At 38.4% G+C, this 24,414-nt stretch overlaps 1 protein-coding gene across 5 annotated transcripts in view; it reads right to left on the bottom strand.

Annotated features, from left to right (window-relative positions):
- The window catches only part of ROBO2 (roundabout guidance receptor 2), a 1,041,091-nt gene that overhangs the window by 41,318 nt on the left and 975,359 nt on the right, over positions 1-24,414 (bottom strand). For 4 of the 5 annotated variants that reach the window (XM_064642976.1, XM_064642985.1, XM_064643013.1 and 1 more), the window contains 7 exons: positions 21,849-22,031; positions 19,791-19,817; positions 12,722-12,764; positions 11,045-11,172; positions 6,441-6,722; positions 5,939-6,064; positions 1,447-1,603 (listed from right to left, as the gene is read on the bottom strand). In XM_064642976.1, coding sequence (XP_064499046.1) covers positions 1,447-1,603; positions 5,939-6,064; positions 6,441-6,722; positions 11,045-11,172; positions 12,722-12,764; positions 19,791-19,817; positions 21,849-22,031 — 946 coding nt within the window. The remainder of the gene's footprint in view (positions 1-1,446; positions 1,604-5,938; positions 6,065-6,440; positions 6,723-11,044; positions 11,173-12,721; positions 12,765-19,790; positions 19,818-21,848; positions 22,032-24,414) is intronic. The other variant, XM_064642994.1, reaches the window with a different exon arrangement.

The raw sequence follows: 24,414 nt of genomic DNA, 5'->3' as shown, positions 1-24,414 counted from the left end.
TTTATGCAACTGAGGAGTCAAGCCCTGTGTCACAAGGGATTTTTTTTTGTAAGGTATTTCCGTTTACCTTTTATGCCATTTCATTGTTCTGAAAGAAAATCCAAGTGTTTTGCCTTCCATAGCATAATTGTTTTAGTGAAATGGCCGCAAATGTGTTTTAAGGATGTAAACTGATAAAGAGAAGTATTATATTGTAAAACCATTTTGAATTTATTTTAGCCTTTTATAACAGAATAGAGAACACCATGATTATATGCACTTTTTGCCTTGAGATTTAAACAACTCTTACAATCAATAAGGATACTAATTTTCCCTTATATTTGCTTTGAAATTCTAACTCCAATAGAGCCTGAATGGGCCTTAATTCTAAAAAGAATTCCACTGACTAACACAGTTAGTTGTTACTCATTTTAAGAGTTGAAGGACTTGGTATAAACTCAAATAATATGTAATTGCTCTAATTATCATTATAAAACTAGTAATGATCAATGCTTCATGCTTACAAAAGAGATAACACCTGAAATATTTTTATTCAGTAAAGCTATTACAATGTTTTTTTAAAACATGTTTCATCCTTAGGAAATATTGGTCAATCAATGTATTTAAACAGGCAGAAATTTGTCCCTGACAGAACAATTATTCTCCAAGGCTCCAACAGAACTGACCACAGTAAACTATTTTTCTGTATACTCTGATTTTCTTCCGGAGTTTGATAACCTAGCATGTAATGAAATTACACTTTATAAAAACCATTATGTAATTTTTGTCTGGGCAGAAAATGTCTCTTTCCTCTCACTTAGCACTTCTTGTGTGATTATGTGTCCTTGAGAACAACTTTAAGCTATACAAAAATAAGTGGAAGGTTGTGGAAACTTAAGAGTTGTTTAAATGACAACAACAAAAAGCCTATAATTAGCATGCCTTCCTCAACTGTGAAATTTCTTCTAAAAGCTGATGAGAACATTATTATCCATTGGTTGATCTTCAAAAAATAATCCAATTTGGTGTTTTTGGTTTTTTTTGTTCTGTTGGCTCTAATATTTTTAAACATCAAAGCAGTGAAAAAATACAAAGAGCCAGATTATGTCATCCTTACTCACTCTGAGTCCCATCAGCTGCATGCAGTCCCAACAGAATTCAATTAAGCTACCTGTGAAGTGAGATGCTTCTCAGCATGGGAAAGCAGTGAAGCTCTACATGATGATAAAGCAAGGTCACTTTTGTTTCCACCTTCAGTCACTCTCCAGAGAAGCTATTCAAACATTTCTCCTTCCCAGCCTTGAATAAGTCTACAGGATAAGGTGCTCTTTTACTTTTGTTTTTTTTTTTTTTTAAATGAAACAGAATAATATTGTCGCTTAGCAAAATTAAAAAATAATAACAAAACAGGCCTCATCTCTGCAAACCACAGATTTTTCTTCAAAAGACAAAGAAAAAAAAAATTACCCTGCTTCTTGCTGATCCACCCCATAGTGTTCCAGCTCTGTGCCTGGAAGTGGCTGCACAGGAGGGGGTGGGAGGGGAACACTGGCCCAGTTTGAACCATTACTTTTCTGGGGCTTGGCAGTATTTTTGTTTTTCTTCTTTTTCCCTCCTTTGCCACCTGCAAATCCAAGAAGAAAAATAAAATGTTAGAGATGTAATGTGGAAAAAAAAGCTAGCTACATTTACATTTCTTTGAAAAAATTCTGATTCCAGATGGCATGCCCCGAAAAAGAAGACGTATTTATATCTCAGCAGAATCAGCATCAACGTGCTAATGTTGTCACAAGGTTATAAGTAATAATAGAATGGAATGGAAAAATATCCTGAATATTTGCTGAAAATCACTTCTTTTTAAAACTCTGTACATTTGCACCACAGTAGTGCACAAACAAGGAAAGATATGTCTTTCTGTATCAGAAATATATTTCCTGATATTATTCATCTGTTCTTTATGACTTCTTGAATTCACTCCTAGATAAAAATATAATAAAACATAGCAAATTATTTCAAATGTCAGAATCCAGTGTGACTATAACAGTTTTCCATAATCACTTTCTGTGGAAAACATAGAGGTTGAGGACACCATCTAAAAAAGCTGTTGTTAGATTCAATATCTTTCAGCCAAAGTGACAAGACTAACTTGTCAAAACAAAAGAAACAGTAGTTTTTTTTAAAAGATCAGGAAGTCATGTACAATGTTTTAGGACTGTTTCACAGCATTCAAATATCTCGTGCCACTATGAAGAAGAGGTTCTCTTTCTGATATGCAACTCTAATGGATAAGGCTGGCAAAAACGAAGAGAGCAATGTATTTTGTTTAGGCCCTCTGCTCTTCTCTTATTGTCCTTATATCCGCTTCTCCAGCTGAGACACTTCCATTTGTGAGAAACTGATCTTACAGAGAAACCTCTCATCCCACTTGCTTTGCTTCTTTTATTTTGCTGTGACTTCTTTTTCTTGTTAGGAATTCATTAAGAGGAAGAATGGCACAACATTTTGAATCCCTTGACTGGTTGGAGACCCATCTATTTTTTGCTGTTTTGTTGCAGCTTTCAGACTCTTTGGACTGTTGTGTGGAGGAATGGTTTGTCACATGCCTTTTCAGTGGGGTACCCAGCTGGCCATAACTCATTCCTTTCCTGTTTGAGAGAGCGCAGTCTAATCCATCCTACTCACTGACATCTCTTGTTGATTTATAAGGATCAGTTATGAAAAAAAAAAAAGTAAAAATGAATCAACGACTCAAAAAAGTCACAACTGACTTGTCAAGTGTGCACTAGCAGGCACCACCTTCTTTGCCATGGCTCTAGATTTAAGCACAGAGGAATCCAGAAGGAGGTGTGATTCTAGCAACAGAGACAAGCACATGTCATGGGATTTTTTGGGAGACAGTGGCTTTCTTCTGTTACCTCCAAATGTCAGCTGGATGAAAACAGGAAAGGATAGAGAGGGAAGAAAAAAGGTGATTCTGTGACTCAGAAGTAGCCGTCTCCTTTCACCTCCGGTTGTGCCTGCTAGAGACAGGCAACAAGTTCAGCAAGGTTTCTAATTGGCCTGACTGCACATTGCAAACAAGACTTTCCTTTTCAGTACTCAATTCCAGATCAGAGCTCTTCCTTCTTTTTCTTGGAGGGACACATAGTAATTTCCAGCCAAGATCCTGTTATTCACTACGTGTGAACTGAGCCGATGTTCCCTCTATTAGGACGCAAGACTCCTTTTGTAGTGTGGTAAGAGAGGGAAGCTTTCTTGAAAAGGGAAGGAACATTTCAAATGATGAAAAGAAACCCCAGTGATGGTGGAGATAAAGGAACAAATACATGAACCTTCTGGAGGGAAAATGAAGCTTTCAAAGCACAGGTAAGGCAAAAAGTGGATAAAGAAACAGAGGCATAGAACAGTGTAAAGGAAGTAGGTTAACTTAAATTCGTGGGATGCGGGGAAATTTTTGAAAAGTCAGCATAAGTAGAGCTAAGGCAGGAGGGGCTGCTTTAGGAGAAAAGCACATGCATAAGAGTGTGTGTGTTGCAGGAGGATTTAAACTAGGAATACCCAGAGAAGGGAAATGCAGAGAACAACTTCCGCTTAGAGATTAATTGAGGCAGTGAGGAAGATTTTGGAAGTGTAGCATCTTGATAACTTTAGGAGACTAGTACAATAGAAGTTGGATATGTGGGGTGCTAATATGGAGTCACTCGAAATCGGGGGGTTTCAGAGTGAAAGGTTAAAGATAATGGAGTTATTAGAAAGAGTGAAGCAGGGAGACAAGGAACTATTTAGATTAAGAAATCAAAGATGAGAACTCCAAGGTCATTACTAGTAGGGAAAGCAGCCTACACTGTATAGTTGGGCAGGAGATTTCTCTTCTGTCCCCACAGGCAGAGTTACTCCACTGTCACACTAGTGGAACAGACACCTAATACATAGTGATTGGTGTGTGTTTGAAAACTGATGCAGCAAAGCCTTGTTTCCCCATAGCAATGATGCTTGATGTTTCAATGTCTCCTCACACTGAAATTCAATTATATTGTTTAAATCTCTAGATGAATCAGGCCCTGGAAAAAGAATTTGCCAGTTGGGCTGATGATCATAGCTTTGATATAATCTGGGAGCTGTGCAAAGTACAGCTACAAAATTTCCCTGCCTCATAAAGCAGTTGAGTTTTTAGCTATTTTTCATTCCACAGTGGGATAGGATTTCTCATGATATTCATTTAAGAGAGACAGAAACTTAGTCAGAATAATAAGTAGTACTTAAAAGTACCAACCAAGGAAGTGAGAGAACAAGTCCCTGCTCACCCTGATGGGGACTACGTAACCAAAGCTGGTCTCTGACTCCGGTGATGCTTTAATTATCAGACTATTTGAAGGTCTCTCCCAGTTCCTTGTGTATTACAGACATAATTATCCTGTATCAAAGGCATAATTACTGGGCAAGGGAGAGCAAAATACTGACTCTGCACTCCGATAATCTGACACTCTGAGCATTGGGGCACGCAGGTGTGAGCTGCCTTGACCAAAACAGGAATGCCCTGGCCATAGAAAGACTGAGCTGAAGTTTCCCCATGTCCTCAGAAGATTTATTTCAAACTGACAAACACTATGCAAAATATGTTTCACTTGAAATATTTGATCAAAATCCAGCTTTTGATTAACTGGCATTTTCCAAGGAAACTTCATATTTTCTGAGAAAATTCTTAGGCATCTATAGCTGTCAACATATCTAAAGTGTGATATTGCCCTCTGATAACTGCCACATATGTACCTCAGCACATCAATTTCTGCATTTGCATGCAGCCTGGAGAGCAAGCTGATTTCCTAAGCTACTTGCCAATACATCTCACATACAAGGAACAAGAACTTTTCTTGCAGTATTGTATGAACCTCGCTCCCAGATCCCTCTCTGTCAATGCCATGAGCCTGTTTTTCAGTCTCACTCAAATCAGCTAATACTCCCCCTTGAGAACACAAGACTTGCAAACACATTTGGCTATTTGAGCTATGGGCCAATGATTATAGGCTTCTAATCTCAAGATTCAATTTGAATAGTAATTTAAATTGACATAAAGAAGTAATTTCTAGATTTGGTCTGTTACTGTTACAATTGTTCCAGCTTAAAAAGGAAATTCAAAAGGCTACAGATATAGAATGAATATCAAGGTTAAGTCCCTTCAGCTCTCTCATATTTCAGTTAAGGGAATTCAGAGGTTTTTAATTGCTGCCTTTTCAGTTTTTGTTTTGAAATAAAAAAAAAGACAGTTATACATAACATGAGCAACAAGTAAGCAAAATTAAAGAAATCAGGAAAAAGGTGTGTTTAAATATAATACACAACCACATGTACTACAGTCATTTTCATCTGATGAAAATGCATCATGTTTCCAATAGAACATGCAGCACACACATCAAATTTACATCCTGTTTGTATGCAGGCTTGGCACAATTTGTTGAAACCCCAGTCATCGTTCAGGGCCCTACAATTATTTCTGAGCTGCTTCACTGAAGAACAGCATCTAGAAATAGCTCATGGGAGTGGGGGATCTGTTAAGCACTCAACAAAAATATTACTCTCCTCATGACGTTCAGTGTGGGGAGGCCTATAAACTGAGGATGGGTGCAGAAATACATTTGCCCCACAAACTGTGCTGTCAGGGAAGGGATGTGACAAGGCAAGGCTGGCAATTGCACCGACAAGCACCACCTGGGAGGAATCTCCAGTTACCTCCAAATAGGTTTTGCCAAAAAACTTCCTTTTTTTTTTTTTAAGTAGAGGCCCATGTGACAGTGTTCTCTGCTGTTCCAATGAAACTTCATATTTTCCAGTGTTTACTAGCGGGCAGGCACTCTCATGGGAATTCTCAAGCTGTGCCTGGGAGGTCTTTCCGCCTCCGCGGCGAGCCGCTCGCCAACACCCCTCCGTCCCTCACTCCCCTGCCCACGGCGGTGGAACCAACCTGAGAGGCTGCCACTCCTTTCAGAGCTGTTGTGGGAGCTGGTGGTGCTGAAATCCTGTGACTGGTTGTGTGGCAATCTATTAGCCAGTCCCTCAGCCACCCGGTAGTCAGGGATGTAAAGCAAGGCTAAGGGTTAAACGGCAAAGGTCACAGTGGCATCGTGGGATTAGTCGACAGCACAAGCACATGCAACACATGCAGTTAGCAAGTCAACAGCAGATGCGGTGGGGTGGCAGTTTTTAACTTACTTATTTTTAAAGGCACACCTAGCCTAGCCTGATGGAGGGCAGATGGCTTGGTGATTAGCACAGGACAAAGAGGAATAAAAGCACAGGACGACGTGTTTTGTGATTGTATGACATTCAGCGTGCATGCAAGGAATGTTAGCATTAGTTAGGGTAAATATGAACAGTATCTCACACAACTAAAAAGAATGTTCTAATTCATGCACGGATGATACAGTACAAAACCAAGGTCTCTGGAAAATAAGAGCTGTAATTACCATTGTTGCCTTTGCCTTGGTCTGGGAGAGAGTAACCAAATCCCATCAGGTCATTTTTTTGCTGAATTGAGCTTTTCCACTGAGGATCAGGTAAATCGACAGCCAGCTCATGGATGCTGTTGGAATGCAGTATCTGGGTGGTGGCATATGGTGTAGCTTGCGTTATTTGGCTGGAACTGTTGTAACTGGTTTTCGTGGTGAAGTCGATGCTGCTGTAAATGGCTCCATCAGAAAGCATAGTAGCAGTTTTATCTCCTTGCCCTGGCACTGGTGGCAGCACATCTGTGGTGAACACAGGGGAATGAAACAAATCATTGATGTACACGAAGCCTGAAAGTATCAAGGTTTAAGATGAGAAATAAATGTGTCATTTTGCACGTTTGCATTTCAGCCGAGACAGGTCCATGAGCCAACGAAGGGAAGATGATGTACAACCATCGCCAAGCTATCAGCATCTGTGACAGGCCTACCACTTGTCCTTCACGTCTCACTGCCTAAAACCATCTTTTTTTTTTTTTTTTTTTTCTCCATACCTTCAGCTTGAAAGTGAAGTTTGGAATATTTCTCTCCTAAAGAATGTTTTCAATTGTTCATTCTATGTCAGAACCAATGAAGCTGTCTGGGCTTCAGGGAAATGATGAAAGGAGAGAATTTACAAATCATAGAGGGAACTTTCTGAGAAAATATGTAGAAAAACTCTTGTATGGATGCCAAAGCCCTCAAAGTAATTTTTTAAGGGCATCACCTTGATTTCCTTGAAGTTTTGTGCATCAGCACAAAACAAAATTTTCTTTTTGACATTAGCTAGTACATTTCTCCTTTTCCACAAAGAAAAACATGACAAGACCAAGTTGTTCCTGGTATGTGAAAGAAAATCTGTTATTCTGAAGGATTTAAAAGTGGTAAAAATGGTAAAGCAGTGTTAATAACAGAGAACAACTTGTTCAAATATTCCAGTACATTTACCTGAAGAACAGTACAACATATTTAACTAAATATCTGTTGACTTTGCTACATCTTTTGAATCATAACACACGGTGTAGTTTATATATTTAATCAGATAGATTGGCAATCTCTCTCCTTACTAAACACTGAAGTGACCTTTGTTGGTGGAATACTAGATCTAGAAACTGAGATTACTGATGTGTGAAGAATCTAATGATGACTGGCATGATGTTCCAAGAAGAACCACAGCTCAGCAGATAATCCTTTTCCTTCTCTATCTCAGAGGTCAATATATCAAATGGTACTATTTTTACAATTTATTTAGACTCTGAAAAGTTGAATCAATTCTGGGATGTACTTGTTAAAAAAAATTTTAAAAGCATCATTTATATTCCATTTTCTTTCTACAGGCAGATGGCAGATATGGATTCCAACTGTTAGATCACACTTGAGATAATGCACACTCCCACAGTGAGGATGTTCACATCCCATTCTAGGGATCACAGCCAATTTGGATATACCTTGAGCCCCAAAAAGAAAAGATGATTCTTGCACCTAGACAAGGGCTTAGGCTCAGTTTCAGACTCAGATGGGGGTTTTGTGAAACCTCAAGGAATACAGCTGTTCTCTCACTGTCTCAAAGACTTATCCAGCAATGAGCTGTGACACCATTGTCTCCTCCCATTGTTTTGGTTGGTTTGTTTGTTTTGGTGTGGTTTGGTTGTGTGTTGTTTTTTTTTTCCCTGGGATGAACATTTAGATCACAGAACTATTTTCTGTTACATTCATGTGTGCAACAGTGAATATTTTAATATGGACCCTAATAACATCTGCAGTCTCAGGGCAGCAACATAATACTAACAATAAATACAGCAATAACAAGTGCTCAGCAGAGACACTGCAGAAACAGAGATTAAATTTGGGTCTATCAGCATGATCTGGTTTTGCAGACAATAGGGAAATGGACACAATCAAGTATTTAAAAGATCTTAATTGTATTAACTTAGAACTGCAGATAAGTTGTAAGTGCAAAAAAATTACAATTAATGCAAACTACAGCTCATATTTCAAAATCAGGTTTATTACCATCTATCTGCACACATGCAATGTGCTTTCTAGGGGCTGTACACAAACAGAAAGACATCTATGTCCAAATACAGAATGAGATGTGAGAGACAAATGCAGTCCATCTTTCTTTCATCCACAGTACGAAGATTTTTCCTTTCCACAATTGGTTTCGTCAAAGTATAATGGCTTGAAGTTTAGTAAATAAATTCTGTTGTTGATGTATAAAGTGAAGCAAATTCAGCTCAACCTGTCTGTGTTGGATTTGCAGACTTAGGGAAGTAAAAACTATCTAAATGCTCATCTCTCAAGTACTCAGACATACATCTGTCTTTTAGAGCACATTTCTGGCAAGAATGAAGAGGTATCATCTCTATACAGTCATTTTAAAATGGAGAATGATACACTGCACACACTTGAAAGGAAAGTTGCATAGCTCTCCACCAGCCAAGAACTTTCAGTCTTTCTTACCAATAAGCTGAGGTTCTCCAGACATTCTGGGAATTTTCAGTACAACCATGGATTACTTTTTTGACCTCAGTGAGATGTATGCATTAAGCACTCAAAGAGCTATTAAACTGCCGTTTTACAAAGTGCCATAATCACCTAGTAAAAGTCAAGTGTGATTTTCCCACCAAGCTGTCATAGCAAAAAAACCCACAGTGTACATTTCAGACCAAAGTTGAACACGCATTTCCCACTGGATGCTTTCCCCAGAACTCTCCAAAATCCAACTTATTTTGTAATTCTTGAGATAAATGAAATAGCGCCGAAGTACTTCCAGAGGGAAGCTCTTTCTTGCTGCCTCAGGAGATGCAGTACCATTTTGTGGCCTTACATGACTCCAGCTCCAACCTGTGCTTCCCACTCACAGCCTTGCTCTCACATGCCTATCTGGGACATAACATGGATCTCACTTTTAAGGGCAATGTCAGAACTGCTTGCCTCAGCTTCTGACTTTCCAGTGATTGATTGGCACTTTACTGTTTTTAAAATGCTTACAGACCTTTTATATTATCATAGATCTTTTAACCAGTAAGAGTTCTCTCTGTAATGTTAATATTCTCTATATATATCTGTTGAAAGACATCTGACTTTCAGTCCATCTTTAATGCAGAAACATCCAATCTCAGCTACTGAAACAGATAGGGACAAGTGGTCCCAAATCAGCCAGAATAAAATTGTGAGCTCAACTGTAAAGATCATGGGTGGAATTAAGCTGCTGAATTTCAAAATGTAACTGTTTTATCTCTTGCACAAATTTGGACCTATGCCTCATCCACACTGAGGCCAAAAACTTCAAAACATGCTTCCAATTTCTGTCATGTAGAGCCAAATGCTAAAAGAAAACGGTAATTTTTCTGTATTATGTGAGCTTAAGAAAAGATGGAAAAGTACTGAAGGGTTTTATTTTCAAGATATTCACAACAAAGAACCTGGCAGATATTCAGTTGCCTTCTAAATATTATCAAAAGTTTTGCTTACTTTTAAATAGTTTTGTATGACAAGAGCTTTACAACATTTTTATATAGAATATAAATCTAGTGTGTTTTGTTGTAATTTGAAGTCACAGTAGTCAAACCACAGGCAAGAGACTTTGCATGGGAATGTATAACTGATATGAGGGATGATTTTCAGAAGCAGGTTCTGGTACAGTTCAAAACTGAATTCTTTTCACATTTATCACTTTGATGGTTTTATAGATTTTTCTCTTCATTTTAATGCATTTTTGATATATAAGGTTTTCTTGATTTTTGTTTACCTATTCATGTCTTAAAAATATTTATATGCTCATTTACATTAGGAAGTCTTGTTCTGAACACCACTATGCAGAACTAGCTGTGCTATCACAGAAACCAAGGGACTAACAGAGAGATGTGAATATTACTAAGACTTTTCAAATTCCCATTCTTGAAATTCCCATTTGAGTAAAATATTTGACAGAAAATAACCCCTCTAAAGATTCATCATCGTAATAATAAATCATTACCTCATCTCCCCAAAGGTCCTCCCTCAATTCAAAATGGAAGCAAACCCATGAAAAAATCTAAATAGGTCCCCTTTGTATATTCTTTTCTCCAAAGTGAAAGAAAGTTGGTGACTTTCCTTAATTCTTGAAGAATCCATAATTCTTCATGGATTATGCTTGAAACTGAGAGCAGGCCCTCAGTAGGAAGAGGATGGGTAAGGTGACAGCAACAGTGTTCTCCTGTTCTGCTGAAGGAACATCCTTCCTGCGTCCCCCCAGTTTTCCTCTGCTCTTATGGACATCTTTTTTCCCTGGCTATATTCCCCTGCCCAGCAGATTGCTTATCTCCACACAAAAGGGAATAAGGTTGAGCAACAGATACATTTCTCTTTAGATCATAAGCAGACCCTGGCTCACCACTGTGGGGTAAATTAAAAACTAGACCTACCTTTTAAATAAGTAAAAAGCAACAGAGCAAAACTAACATTTTAAAGTAAATTTTCAGTCAAATCTAGAATCACACATAGAACTACAAGGATAAAAACATCACACAGTATTTATCATAAATGTTAACTAATGGGAGCCTATTGTATACTATATGGTGAAATAATAAAAGGAAACCTACCTCCACGACCAAAATTGCCAAGATCATTGGGTCCACTAGTGCTGTTGTTTACTGGCAGACTTGTGGCAGGCCAGGAGTCTGCAAGCCAAGGATAACTGGGGTCACTTGCATTCAAGAGACCTGGTCGACTGAAGCAGAATAAGAAAAAGAGATATACATACAAATATATACATGTATATTTAAAATTACAACATCTGTGAGACAACCAGTGATCAAACGAGCCATATCACTGTTCTCCTAACACCACAGGTAACTAACAATTTAGAAGACTTTAATTTATTTCAATTTAAAATTGTGTAGCCTTGGATGATTTAAAGACCTTGAGCAGTTAATTAAGGTTATATACAAATCAACTTTGTCAGTAGAAGTGGGACTAGGCAGCCGTCGTGACTCTGCCAGAATCCAAATGAACTCCGTTGTCTGTGTGAAACAGGAGTTAGGCAGCACCATCACGGGATCCTACAACAGGGCTGCATGATAAATTACCACCTCAAGGGAGCCATCACTCAAACTGATTGCTCCATATCAGCCATTTCCAGGACTTTGGGCTACTATTTCTTCCTTCCCTTGCATCCCAAATGCATGCCTGTCATCTACAGGCTGGTAACTCTTTCTTTGAGCACTCTTGGATGGTTTAGAGGCAAACAGGTTTGAGTAGGATTAATGGAAAGTCCACAGCTATCTCTATCTGCCACTAAGGTATGGCTTTTATATCCCTCTAATTTCCAGCTTTGAGAGCAGCACCAAACAGCGAGCACGTGAAAGAGAAGGCACACTCGGGCCATAAGGTGCCATATCTCTCTCACCCCAGGATAAACAGGGAAATTTAGCAAGGCAGGTGGATTGTTTGTATTTGTATTTAACAGGGAAAACAAATAATTTCCTGCAGGCGCCCCCCCCTTTCCCCAAATGAAAACAAAAAGCCATCCGCAGTTCTGCAGCTTTTCTAGGTTATTAAAGCACTCATGAAGTTGGAGCAACATCTCCGATCATTGTACTTTATAGACCCCTGCCTGGCACAATCCCTAAGAGAAACATCAGTTTCCATGGAAACGACAATAAGGCCCGGCCATGTTCTCGCCACATCTACTTGCTCTCATTAGGCCTAATCTCTTTTTGCTAAAATATTGATTAAACAGGAGATTGGAAGTTATTACCAGGGCCTAATTACAATCTCCATATTGGCAAAGGGAAAATAGATGAGGATATATGGGCCCGTTATCAGCTTTTATCAATTTCAATTGAGTAGCCAAAGTTGTGGAATCCAGTCCTATCAATCTACAGCCTATTCATCATCCATGAATCATTTATTTCATGATCGATTAACTGTAATTGTTCACTCACAGCAATTTAGGGGGAGCCAATAAGGAGTCTTAAACAACAGCAACTTCATTTGCTAATGTCTAATTAATGCAATAAACATCCTGATAACAAATGAACACATTCTTTGTGATATTTACTACTCATTTCTTCCAGGGCATCTGGGAGATATGAAACATCTGGGCTTGATTCCTACAAAGTGCACAACAGATAGGTCATTAAACCCTGTGGTAAGCTACTTAACTCCTCCTAGTGTTGTCAGTTTTCCCAGTGATCTGTTATGACCCAAGTGCATGTTTCAGATCCCTAATTTTAAAAATAAATACAATGGAAAGACCTTTATACAAAGAAACATACCTTCCATTGCTCATTAGTCCTCCATCTCCTCTTTGGAAAGTGACTGTGTTTTGGTTGGGAGAAAACAAAACAAACAAACATACACACACACACAAGCACACACATATAAGACAGGGAAAAAATCAATTAGTAATAATTAAAAGTAACAATTCAAACTGCTCAGTGTCCAAGATAGGAGGCTTCTTGGCATCATCACTCAATAAAGTACAGAAATTATAAGAACAGGATCAAGCACATCAGGGTTACAGTTTGTTCAGGATTTCACTGCACGTTACTGACTGACACCAACTTGCTCTGTAGCTTGGAAGGCAAACCAGCCATCTGGGCAAAAGGCCTGAATTTACCACAGGTCCCTTCATATGGCTTTGCCTTGCAAGACCGAGCCATGTGATGAAATTGTTTCTTGGCATGCTTTTGCTTCAGTACATAATGACATTGCACCAGTGAGTTAATAACATCATGTCATAATGCAGTAATATAATGTCACCAAACAAATATGCCATTTCCCAGGACAAACAGTCCTGGGAAAGAGGTGGCAGCTCTATTACAGATGAAGGGATGGAAAAAAATCATACAGCTGCACCATTTCCATCAGAAGAAGAGTTTTAAGAACCAGCAGCCACACATAAATGCATACATGCCAGTGTCACTGGGAAGAAAAGTGTTTCCAGTCTTCCATACACATTTTGTGTCTCCATTCATGGGTGTTTGACAAAAACCAGCCTCTTCCTTATCTATCTTATTAACAGGATTACATTTCAGGGCAATACAGGTAAACCCACATTACTGGTGAGGTGCTAATTGACAACATTTGATGCTCCTTTTTGAAGCACTGGCAAATATTTTGAGTCAAGGCCAACAGACTACTCTGGTCCTCAGTGGCAATATCCCATTATTTATTGTCAAGCATAGATAAGGCAGACTATTAAATTATATCAATGTCCTGGACACCTGCATCCTTACAGGCCTCTGACAAGATGAGGGTTTGAATTTCAAAGAGGAATGGAAAAGTCTGTGGCCAGATTATTTTAAAATAGGTCTTGGTTTGGAAATACTATTTACCTTTGTAAGACATACATTTCCATAGTTAAATTATAGCTCCGAGAATATTTGCAAGATTTTCCAAGTATTGGTCCAAACTACACTAATTCAGAATTAGGGTATTATACACTATTCTAATCAGACAAAATTACTACACCCAATAGGAATTCTGTGATCATTGAAAGAATTAGCAATGGCATAAATCCACTGCGAAAATACTTCTGATACCTTATAGAATCCTTGTCACTTTATTAACTCCTAGGACAATTTCACAGTCTACATTCAGCAAAGGGGACAAAACTGGCCCTCTGGAAGCTCTGCTGGAAGAGTGCTTGGGTAGGGTGATTAATTATCCTTCACTGCAGAGCAGACTAATATCAATATCAGAAAATCACTGCAGTCATATGTCACATCAAAATGGTTAACAGCTGAATTTTGAAAGGATGTAATCAAACCAATTAATGAAAAGAAAATCAAAATGCAAGTATGAAAAGTATTAAATAAAAGTCTGCTATCAAAAAACAAGACATGGTAATACACTGCAGGTAATTAATTTTAGAGCCAACGCTACTTTCTCTAACAGGCTGTCAAATGACTGTATCACTCATTGCTTAAAAGTAAATAATCTGAAGTGGTGTAACTATCATGAATATGCAAAAATGTGGGCACTGCCTGGCTGTTTCAAAGTATCTCAGTCAAAAGTACATTAGATGTTGTTTCCTTTCTCCTCTTCCCCTTCAAATTTAGTACTTGATTTCTTCAACTTTCTGCATTTTGCAAAGTGACAAGAAATAAGGAGAATGAGAAGCAAAGGCTAATTTGGTAACAACCCATAATAATAAAGTTTACAGATTTAAGGGAATTCCAGTAAAACATATTTTCTAAAAAATGCTTGGGATTAATGCTCTTTTTCAGATTATCATCCACCAGAAATAATTTTGAAGTTATTTTGTCACCAATCGTGTAGCACATACAGGTGCGTGAGATTTTAACTTCGCATATCATATGGAAAAAAAAAATCCAACAGTATTTGTGGTCTTCAAAATATTTATATCCCTTGTGTACCTTTATAGAGCAAAGCTAAAATGGAGGAGCTAGTAGGAGATTGCAGCAATGTTTGCCTGACACATTTTATTTTCTGGGTAGTCAGGGATGGGAAAACTCCAAGGCAAGCTGTGAGAAACATATTGGGAAGACATGGCACCAAAATCTCACTGCTAGAGCCACAGTTGCTGCAGGTTGGCTGTGGCATATGAGATTGTTGAGAAGAGACAAGTATCACAGCATTTGCTCCTTTTTCTTCTACCTGTGTATCCTTGTGGTAGGAACTACTTCTTGTTTTGGTTTGGTTTTTTTTTTGCCTACATTAATCTCACACCCTCCCAATAAAAGCACTGTTTTTAGAATAAAGGTTCAGCTTAGTTTATTAAAAAAAAAAAGAACCTATCTTGCAGTGACACTGTTTTTCCTGGGGAAGACTGTGCTTATGTGATGTGTATGGAACTGGGAGGGAATACAGGTTCTTTCCTTTACCCTCCACCCCGTATACCAATGTGTGCAGTGAGAAAACAAACAAGGAAATATTATAGTTATTTACTATGCTTGGTGGAAGAGGTTCTGGAATATTAATTAAGCGTGCCAAAATTCCTCTTGAAGCGTGGACATGTCACCAGGATGCTACAGAAAAAAACCCAACAAAACCTATTCCTGATGCCATCCATGAATGGGCTACCTAAGGCTGGATAGAGAAGGTGCCTTTCTTTTAGCATCAGTGTTGTGAAAGGAAAGACAGCTAACAACAGAAGATACGGTCAGGCTGCCAACACAAGCACTGTGTTTATCATCCCTGCCATACATTTTGTCAGCATTTTTGCCTGCAGTTTGATTTCTGCAATTACAAAACAAGTCTAAACGCCTGAATAGAAGCAGACTTAATGCAATGCAGGCTTGTAGATGTCACTGTGAAAATAAAACACACAGACAGCTGGCTTTATTTATCCTGCCTCCACTTCAAAAAGCAGCAGAGCAATTTCAAGGGGCAATGCAAGAGGAGGAAGGGAAGGATGTCCCTATCACTGACCCACCCATCTCCCTTGCTTTTTATCACCAAGGAAGCAAAACAGCTCTTTGCATCTGATATATGTTCTTAGAAAGGCTGAAGACCTGCAGGGATGAGATTGGTTTTCAGAAGAAGATGAAAAAATAACCCCTGCATAGAAAGATTTTGAAGGAATCCCCACCAGCTTATACTTCAAGGACTGTAAAAATGCAGAAATATAATCCAAAGTGCATTTTAAATGCATAAATATTTCGGGAAATTATATTGCATATATTTGTATGAAAACCAGCATATGTTAAGGAGCTTTTCAGACGCTTTTTATTAAATATATAAGGAGGTACCAAAACCATTTACTAATATTATCTGACAAGGTTAAACTTAATCTTCATGCCTGCTAGAACTGGAAAAATATGAATGTATAGTAAGTCGACATTCTGAGGCAAGAAAGCCTTAAAAAGCTTTAGAAAGCTTTCTGTATGCCTATCTCTAGTAGGCCACATTTTCCTACTGCAAATGAAAACTTTAATGTTGCCAGCCAAGTCTCATTCCTTTTTCTGATAAGCTGTTTCTCAAATATGAATGTAGATTAATCCTCTTTTAATAAGCATTAACTCAGAACAGATAATCAGCACATAAAAATTCCATCAAATCTTCTGTCTACCTTTGGATGATTCTGTCATACAGTTTATCCACATTTAACAGTTTCAGGAGTTGCACATAAAATGCACAGCATTTCATGATTCTCTATCTATTTTTAATTTGGTTTTTGTTTATTCAGTTCTGTGAAATCTTTAATCCCAAGGAGCACTAGTCACTAAATAAGCTTATCTACTCATAAGTGAAAATACATATTTACTCTTTTTTTGCATGGCTGATGGCCTAGACACTTGAAAACACCTGAGTATTCAAGTGAGTGGGTATTGGCACAAGTTTGAGGGCACAGGAAAGATAAAGAGATAAATAAACAAATTCTGTTTTGTCACTCTAATACAGCATTGAAATAATTCATCTGTTATACAAGAAGTGTTCAGATATCTCTTTTGTGCCATCTATCTTTGTATCTTGTGCAAGCCCATCATGCATGTTTATATCAAGGCAATTGTCCAAGTAAAGTCTAACCAGAAAAATACCATAAAAACCCCAGTACCTTAGCTTTCACAGAAACTCACAAAAGTATCTATCTTTTCATTACAGAAGTGATGGCTGAAAAGTAGTAACACTTGTATTTACTGTTTCTGTGCCAGACTTGGGGTTGTTGATAGTATGTCATGGCCACAACAATGTATAGTTCTGGTACAGCTGCAGCTGATGACACTGCTACTTATCAATAGTAGTCTAACAAACATATTAGCTTATCATATGTCTTGCAGTATTGATACTACTGAGAATCAATGCCTGATGAGCCATGATGGGGGAAAGGGAAGTGATGTACGGAATTGTGGCTCAGTAACCACTGGAGTCAGTTCAACTGAAAGGAACCAAAAAGATTTAGCTGCGATTTTCAATGTCACTTTACTTGTGACCATCTGAGCAATCTCTCAGTGCTTATGAATATGTTCACAAAGACAGAAAGCTTAATGAATTGAACTCAGTTATTCTTCTCTGACACAAATCGTCACCAATTGCCTGACATTTGCTATTTGCTCTTCTCCTACATGGAGTGTTACAGTAGCTTAGTCTCACTGCAGAAATTATACATCTTAGGCTCCTAATAACAGAATGCAAATAACAAATGATCCTAGTGAATGACCCATAATCTGAAAATTACCTGAAAGAATATTTTTAGCAAGTAATTATAAAACTGCAGGATCCAGACTTTTGAACAACTACTTTTGGTGTTCTAAGTTCTACATACAGGCAAATACAGCTGAAGAAAAACAAACCAAAAAGTATTCACATCAGAAATAATGGAGGCTTTGTTTTGTGTGCGAAACAAAGTAAGTATATGGATGTTCCATTAAAAGATTCATTTCTCTTTATCATACAATCAAATGTGCATGTTCTGCAACTCTCTGAAGGATTTAAAGCAGACGTCTGAACAAAAGTTGTGCACCTTCTAAAATCTGAGTATATTAGGATAAATTCATCTTTAGTAAAACTTCATTGACAGCTGTCTCTGATGGGATTCTGAAAGCTACATACCTCTCTCTAAATAATTATATCTAAAACCAAACCATTTATGAATCATAACTTTGAAGGGAACAACACACAGTTGTGAGTGACTAACTCCCAGAAGCACAGATACATTTGTCTAAATTATATATTACCAATGGCAAATTCAAATACTAGAGAATTAACAAAGTTTCTTATGGAACTCTAGATATAAAGATAAAAAATATGGACTATGTTCTGTCTGAAAGAAGATTTTTTTTTAAATTAATGATTGTTTTTTTGGACATGACTACTGGATGACTTAGTTCTCAGTGCCTCCAGAAATGATGATAGGCCAGGAAACAAAACTATGGGCTGTTTTAGTTCTAGGAAGTCCACAAGATGTCAGAACTACCTTTAAAAAAGCACATTTTTGGCAGTGCCTCTGACATATCCTAGTTATCCAGCACATGTGGATCAAGAGCATTAAATCATGCACAGTCACTGTGGCTCCAGCACATGCCAATGTATGCTACAAACACCATGGAAAGTTGTGTTTAAAGACAACTGACAGTGGCATAGTTATAGGAACCAAACACAAAGATGAATTATTTAATTTTGGAAAAAACCCCTACGTTGTCTCTCAAAGAAAAGCCAGTAAAGCATTTAGGTTAGGAAGTGTTGTGCCACTACTTGCACTAACTTGGCCATACCTGCCTGGGAGCTAGAGGAGCAATCCTGAGCCCCCAGGGCTTTTCCACAAGGACACTTCTCTCTCACAATGTCACAGGCCCTTGGGGCAGACTCCATCACCTTCTCTCCTCTGTCCTGACAGTCATTTGCCCTTTCCTGCTAAGGTAAACACACAAGCTATGGCTGAAGACAAGCAAGAGTGAGAAAGCAGCTACCTGAGCAGGAGGACTGGTTCAGCAGTGCAGTGGGAAGACTGGACTCTATCACATGGATGGCAGAGAGGACAGAAGAGGAGACAGCTTTGGTAAATGAAACTGAGGGGCCAAACTACACACAGAATACTTTACAGACTTCTGCTGGAAAATGATCAGATTTATCAGTCTTTTATACTGTAACACTGAGGTACAATTATTTTTAAGTTTTTAAATGCTGCAATTAGGTATGAGAGCAGAAGCTATTTATTTGTATCCATTATTACTATTAATTCTATACTCTATTTTTCCTGGCTATCCATATGTTGAACAAGCTGTTTGCAACCTGCATTTTCAGCCACACTTCGTTTATCCTTCACATATCTTTAATCCTGTTTATGATAATGGTCTACCGTATGCTATCTTTTTTAAGATACAAAAAATAGGATACCAGCTTTGAACTGGGTAGTCAGAAAAAAACAAAATACTTCAATTCCAAAATCCCTGTAAAGGAAATCAGTGCATCAGTTAATCACTAGGTTGCCTGAAGATCTGAACACCTCACAGTAAAGCAAACATATGCATAGCTAAGAGCTAAAGTGGAAGAAAGTTCCATTACTCCACTGCAAAAATGTTCAGGATACTTTAGCTTTAAAATCAAAATTCAGTTATATATGACTAATGCTTGTTTATGGTAAGCTAGTTCAAGCATCTTGTCCTGCAAATTACTTTCAAAGCTGCATTATCTCAAGGAATTAGATGAGTAAGTATGCAGAATTACAATGACAGAGTCATTAATGGTGGCAGATTTTATTATGTTCCCCTTGGATCACTAGGGAAATAAATACTACATTTTTATCACAGATAGGCAGCCAAAGTATTTCTCCTTGTATTTGGTTTTGATTCTGCATATCTCACATGTTCATAAACACTTAGATAGCTAATGTTTGCAGCGATGTGTTGGTGAAGTAAGAGACAGACTAATGGACAGTACCTGCAGGGGTGAAGGTGAAGGACTGAACTGCAAAACAAGAAAGCAAACACATTGTGAGTTACACACCCTGAGAAAAAGCGCTAACTGCAGGGCACCAGTTTCCTCTGGAGTTTACTCAAGCTGTAGTTGAATATCATGAGCAGGACATTGCAGCTGAGCTTAAAGCACTAACCAGCCAGCAGCCAATGAGAGACGATGGCCGGAAAGATGAGCAGTGAATTTCAACAGTCACATTTGAAGACTCTCTGTGTGGACATGCTGTTCTCCGAGTTGAAAACATTAGGATGAATTTTGAAGCATGATCTGTTATCTACATTCCTTGCTGAAAGCATACACAATTTCATGATGCAATGGTCACATCACACTTAGATGCAGCAAACATCATGAGAAGGAATGAGTTGCAGGAGACACAGTTTATTACGACTATTATAATTACTCACAGCTATGCATTTAAATGTATAAAAGACTTGCTCTCAATTCTCCCCTGCTCCCCCCCAATATGTCAACTCACATACAGGGCTAATAATTCTCCTTTTTAAGAAAAGACTAATTTCAGCTTGTGTCCAAAACTCTATGTAGGACTCTTTCCTAAGAGGAATAACAGCCCAGCTGTCCTTTAGTATGAAAAATCTTGGGATCTAGAATGATATTTCATAGAAACACATCTATAGGTGTGTGTGAGAGATACTAGTTTCTCAGTTAACAACACCCTACCTCTCAGAGAGTAAAAGTCACTGAGTTAAAGGAAGTTAAAGGAAAGAAAAAAAAAAAATCGAAAATGCGCAACCCATGAATGTCAGAAGTCACATGGTGACACAAGATGAGGTTCCCCAGAAACCAAGAAGGTCCAAAAGCCACTGCTCTCCTTCCTCTTGTCCTCCACTGCTCATCTCATGTTTTCTTGACCTGCCCTGTTTCACTAAGCAGGAAGGATTGAAAACAGCATGAGATAGTTTCCTTCTGGTTTAGTGAGCCCAGTCAGGACACTGAGGAGTCTCATGATGGCTAATGCTAAGCTGAGGAGGACATTTTGGCTGTGAATAAATGTGGGGTTTTGGCAAGGAGTTAGAGATGCTCAGCCACTTAGGGAACCTGTGTCCTCAGGTTCATATGTGATAACTTGTCATAGAAGAGCGCTTGTGTGATAAAATGTCAACATTAAATATGCTGTGTCCTCAACTGGGCAAATCTTTCTCAAAAAGAAAATGTTTTCTCTTTTTAAATGTTAATAAGCACTTCTAGAGAACCTGTCCTGATACCTGAAGAACAGGGGGGGTTTGTGTGTTAAATTAGGCTTCAGAGTGACCTTCAGATTTATGGGCATTCACTTGACTTCCTAAAAATTCATAAGAATCCTGAAAAGCTGAATACACAAAACAAGGAGGTTGGAGAAAGATGAAATATTTTCATTTGGTAAGTGTATTTATTTTTCCAAACATAGTTTTCAAAAATTAAGTTGAAACTGGAAGAAACATTTGGTACAAGAGGACATTCCAACATGTTCTACCTCAAAGACAAAACTTTTTATGGTTTCTGCCGTAAGTAAATTTTGACCACACTTCTCTGTCTAACACATCACTCTTCCAGCTATAGGTATGAAGTCACTGATTAAGCACCTCCATTTATTTCCCATGCACATGGCTTCAGGGACATGGAAATGCATGGGAATTAAGGAGAAGACCAAATACTCTCTAACCTTCCTTATGAGGGTCTAGTCTAGTTCGTATTTGAACATACGAGTAGATCTGCACTGTTAACAGAGTGCCTTCTGAGCAAGGAACAAGAGGTATAGCTAATCCTCCTTGTGCTTTTCTTTTTTCTTTAATGCTAGATGTGCTGGAGATGTAAAAATACTGTCTTATGATAATGATGAAATGTGGTACCGAGCAGTGCATTTAAAGCTTCTCATACAACAGCAGTTTCACAGCATACATTAAAAACAAGCACACAAAGTTCACCCAGGACACTTTTGCTGGAAGTTCAACGTGTTTTTTAAGTAGGTTTAACAGTCCCTGTTCTCTTCACCTGATGAGATGGTAATAAAGCTCCTGTTCTTACCAGCATAATTGCTGAGCCCCTTCCTCTTCTTTCTTCGCCAGTAGAGCCAGATGCTGAAACCCATCAGAATCACCCAACATGCCCCACCGATGCCAGCTATAAAGGCAGGCTGTTTGACAACATCAGTGATTTGCTCAGTTATGCTGTTGTTATTTTCGGTGATGACAACTTCATTACGGCCTCCTGCACCAAAGAAATTCACAGGAATGTGGTTATTATGGATTCTGTAACACAGACAGGAAGCAAGGACTGCAAATGAAAATTAGGGGGGAAAAAAAAAAGGAATGGACCTCAAAAGAATTATCCACAGTAGAAGAACTTTAAGGAGTAGCAATGCACACCAGAAACCCAGTGTTTCTAGAGAGTAAATCCATAGCCATTTTGCAAACATATATTTGAAAAGATAGATCTACAGTCCACTCTCAAGTAATCTAACAGATGTAAATCCAGAGCTTTTTTTTTTTTATATACAATATACATACTTGTTGGTTTGTTTTCACATAATTACAGACAGGATGCAATAACGAGAAAATGGATTATAGGAAACAAATAAAAAATAAATCAAGTAGTCAATAAATAGCTTTTTCCAAATGAGAAATCCAAATACAAAATATGCTACAACATCAGAAGACAGTTTCTTCTCTCATTGCCGTCAGCATGCCAAAAATTCTTACTTAACTCATTTATTTTCCCTGAATGCTAGAGTTTCCAAATTTGAAATCAAATATAAAGTGTATTTTCCAGAAATTATTTCATGGGGAAAACAATCCGTACAAATTCTAAGCGCACCAGCTTTGAAACAAAGCAGAAAAACACACAGTTAACTGCAAACTCTAAGCAATCACAGCAACAGATGCTATTTTTTTTGACATACAATATGCATGACAAATTCTTAACATTAACCTGTAAGAAATAATTATTACGTGGAACCCCAATGAAAGTGACATGCATCAAAAATTACTATATAGGATCTTAAATTCTACATTACATTAGAAAACTGTAAATTCCAGTAGATGCTTCCTTTCCCCCCCCCCCCCCCCCCTTTCTCTAAAAAGGGAATTTTTTCAAAAGAAAAAGTTTGATGTCTGGCTGGAAAACAAATGATCATAAAAATCTGAATGGAAATTCAGGAAATGCTAAAGTATATAGTTCTAGGACCAGCACTTCTCTACTTCAAATCTCCCCTTGTCAAAAATAGTTAGTTTTAAAATTAGGAAATGCAGAACATATTTTTCTGCAAAAAACCCCCCTATGAATATTGATTCCATGTACATTTGATATAAACTGCCCACATCTGCAGTTCTGAAATTCGTGAAATATTATCCATCTTTTCCAGTAAAATCATTTATATAGCTCAATCCTTGAAATGTTTATGTAATATCACCAGATGCCTCTATGCATGCTGAGGAGCTGCAAGAGTAGCTATTCTACTGAAGCAAAAAAGATAGAAACACTATGATTCTCAATTTTGAAAGTCTATCACACACATATAAAGGTAGTCGAATATTTCAATAAAACACTGAAATGGTCATTCAGAGGAAATTATTAAAAGTATTGTATCATTATGCCTTGCTGTGAAAACAGGACGTATTTCTCTTCTATAGTTCAGCAATGGTTAGATTTACCACTCACTTCTTTCAACAGACCAGCTTGCTGGCTTCAGCCTAAAGCCACCAAAGAGGGTCACTGGCTAAAACAGATGTGAGAATTCTGACACTTCCAGTTTTGTTCCACAGACAACTCTCTGCAGGTGACCCAGAGCCAAGTTGCCAATGGGGATCCCTCATGGAGAGCCTGTTGGGCTGAGCATGCCCTCCCTGCCCCACTCCCTCGGGGACTGGCTCTGCCCAGTCAAGATGCAGCTTCAGGCCCTCGATGGTGTTCAGAGCTGAGTTACTCGGGAAGGACCGTGATGCGCTGCACCACATTGCTGTCACACTGCTGATGATCTCGGGGGGTTTATTAAGCTTTCTCTCTTTCAGCACCATGTCAATATTTAGTACTGATGACCGTCTGCTTCTGCAAACAGACTGTTAAAACTGTGCTGGAGCTTGGCTTGCTTTCAGTCGTTCTGGGCAAGAAACAAAACGGGCTTCCCGCAAGCAAAATAGGTCCCGTGGAAGGATGCTGACAGACTAGGCCTGTCTGGATAAAAAGGCAGTACACCAGTACTGGTGTCATGTATCAGTCTACAGTGGCCACGCTGGTGAGCTCTACTAATACTAGGGCCTGGGAGCTGCAGCTGTCCTTTCCCGTGCTCTCCTCTCTTGTCTTACCTCTGCCAAAGGCCCAGTGGTTTCCAGTTCTGATGCAGTAAGGGAGAATGGAACTGAGTGAGCACTTGTGACAAAGAAAAGAAGGGAGACAGCGGTGGCTCCTTTTATCTGATTTTCCCCTGTTTTTAATGCCCATGGAACCAGCTTTAGGTGCACCCCAGTGCTGAAAGAGGAAGGGCTGTGAGTAAAACTAATAGAAGGAGGCACTCTATGGCATGCTCTTCCAGGACCACAATTGGTTTTCTAGTAGAAATCAGCATTGGAATCGGTGTTGCTTTAATTGCCATTAA

The sequence above is a fragment of the Pseudopipra pipra genome, chromosome 2, assembly GCF_036250125.1.
Source record: "Pseudopipra pipra isolate bDixPip1 chromosome 2, bDixPip1.hap1, whole genome shotgun sequence".
Taxonomy (NCBI): Eukaryota; Metazoa; Chordata; class Aves; order Passeriformes; family Pipridae; genus Pseudopipra; species Pseudopipra pipra.
Note: the sequence above shows the minus strand (reverse complement) of the source record. Positions and strands in the feature narration are given on the sequence as shown.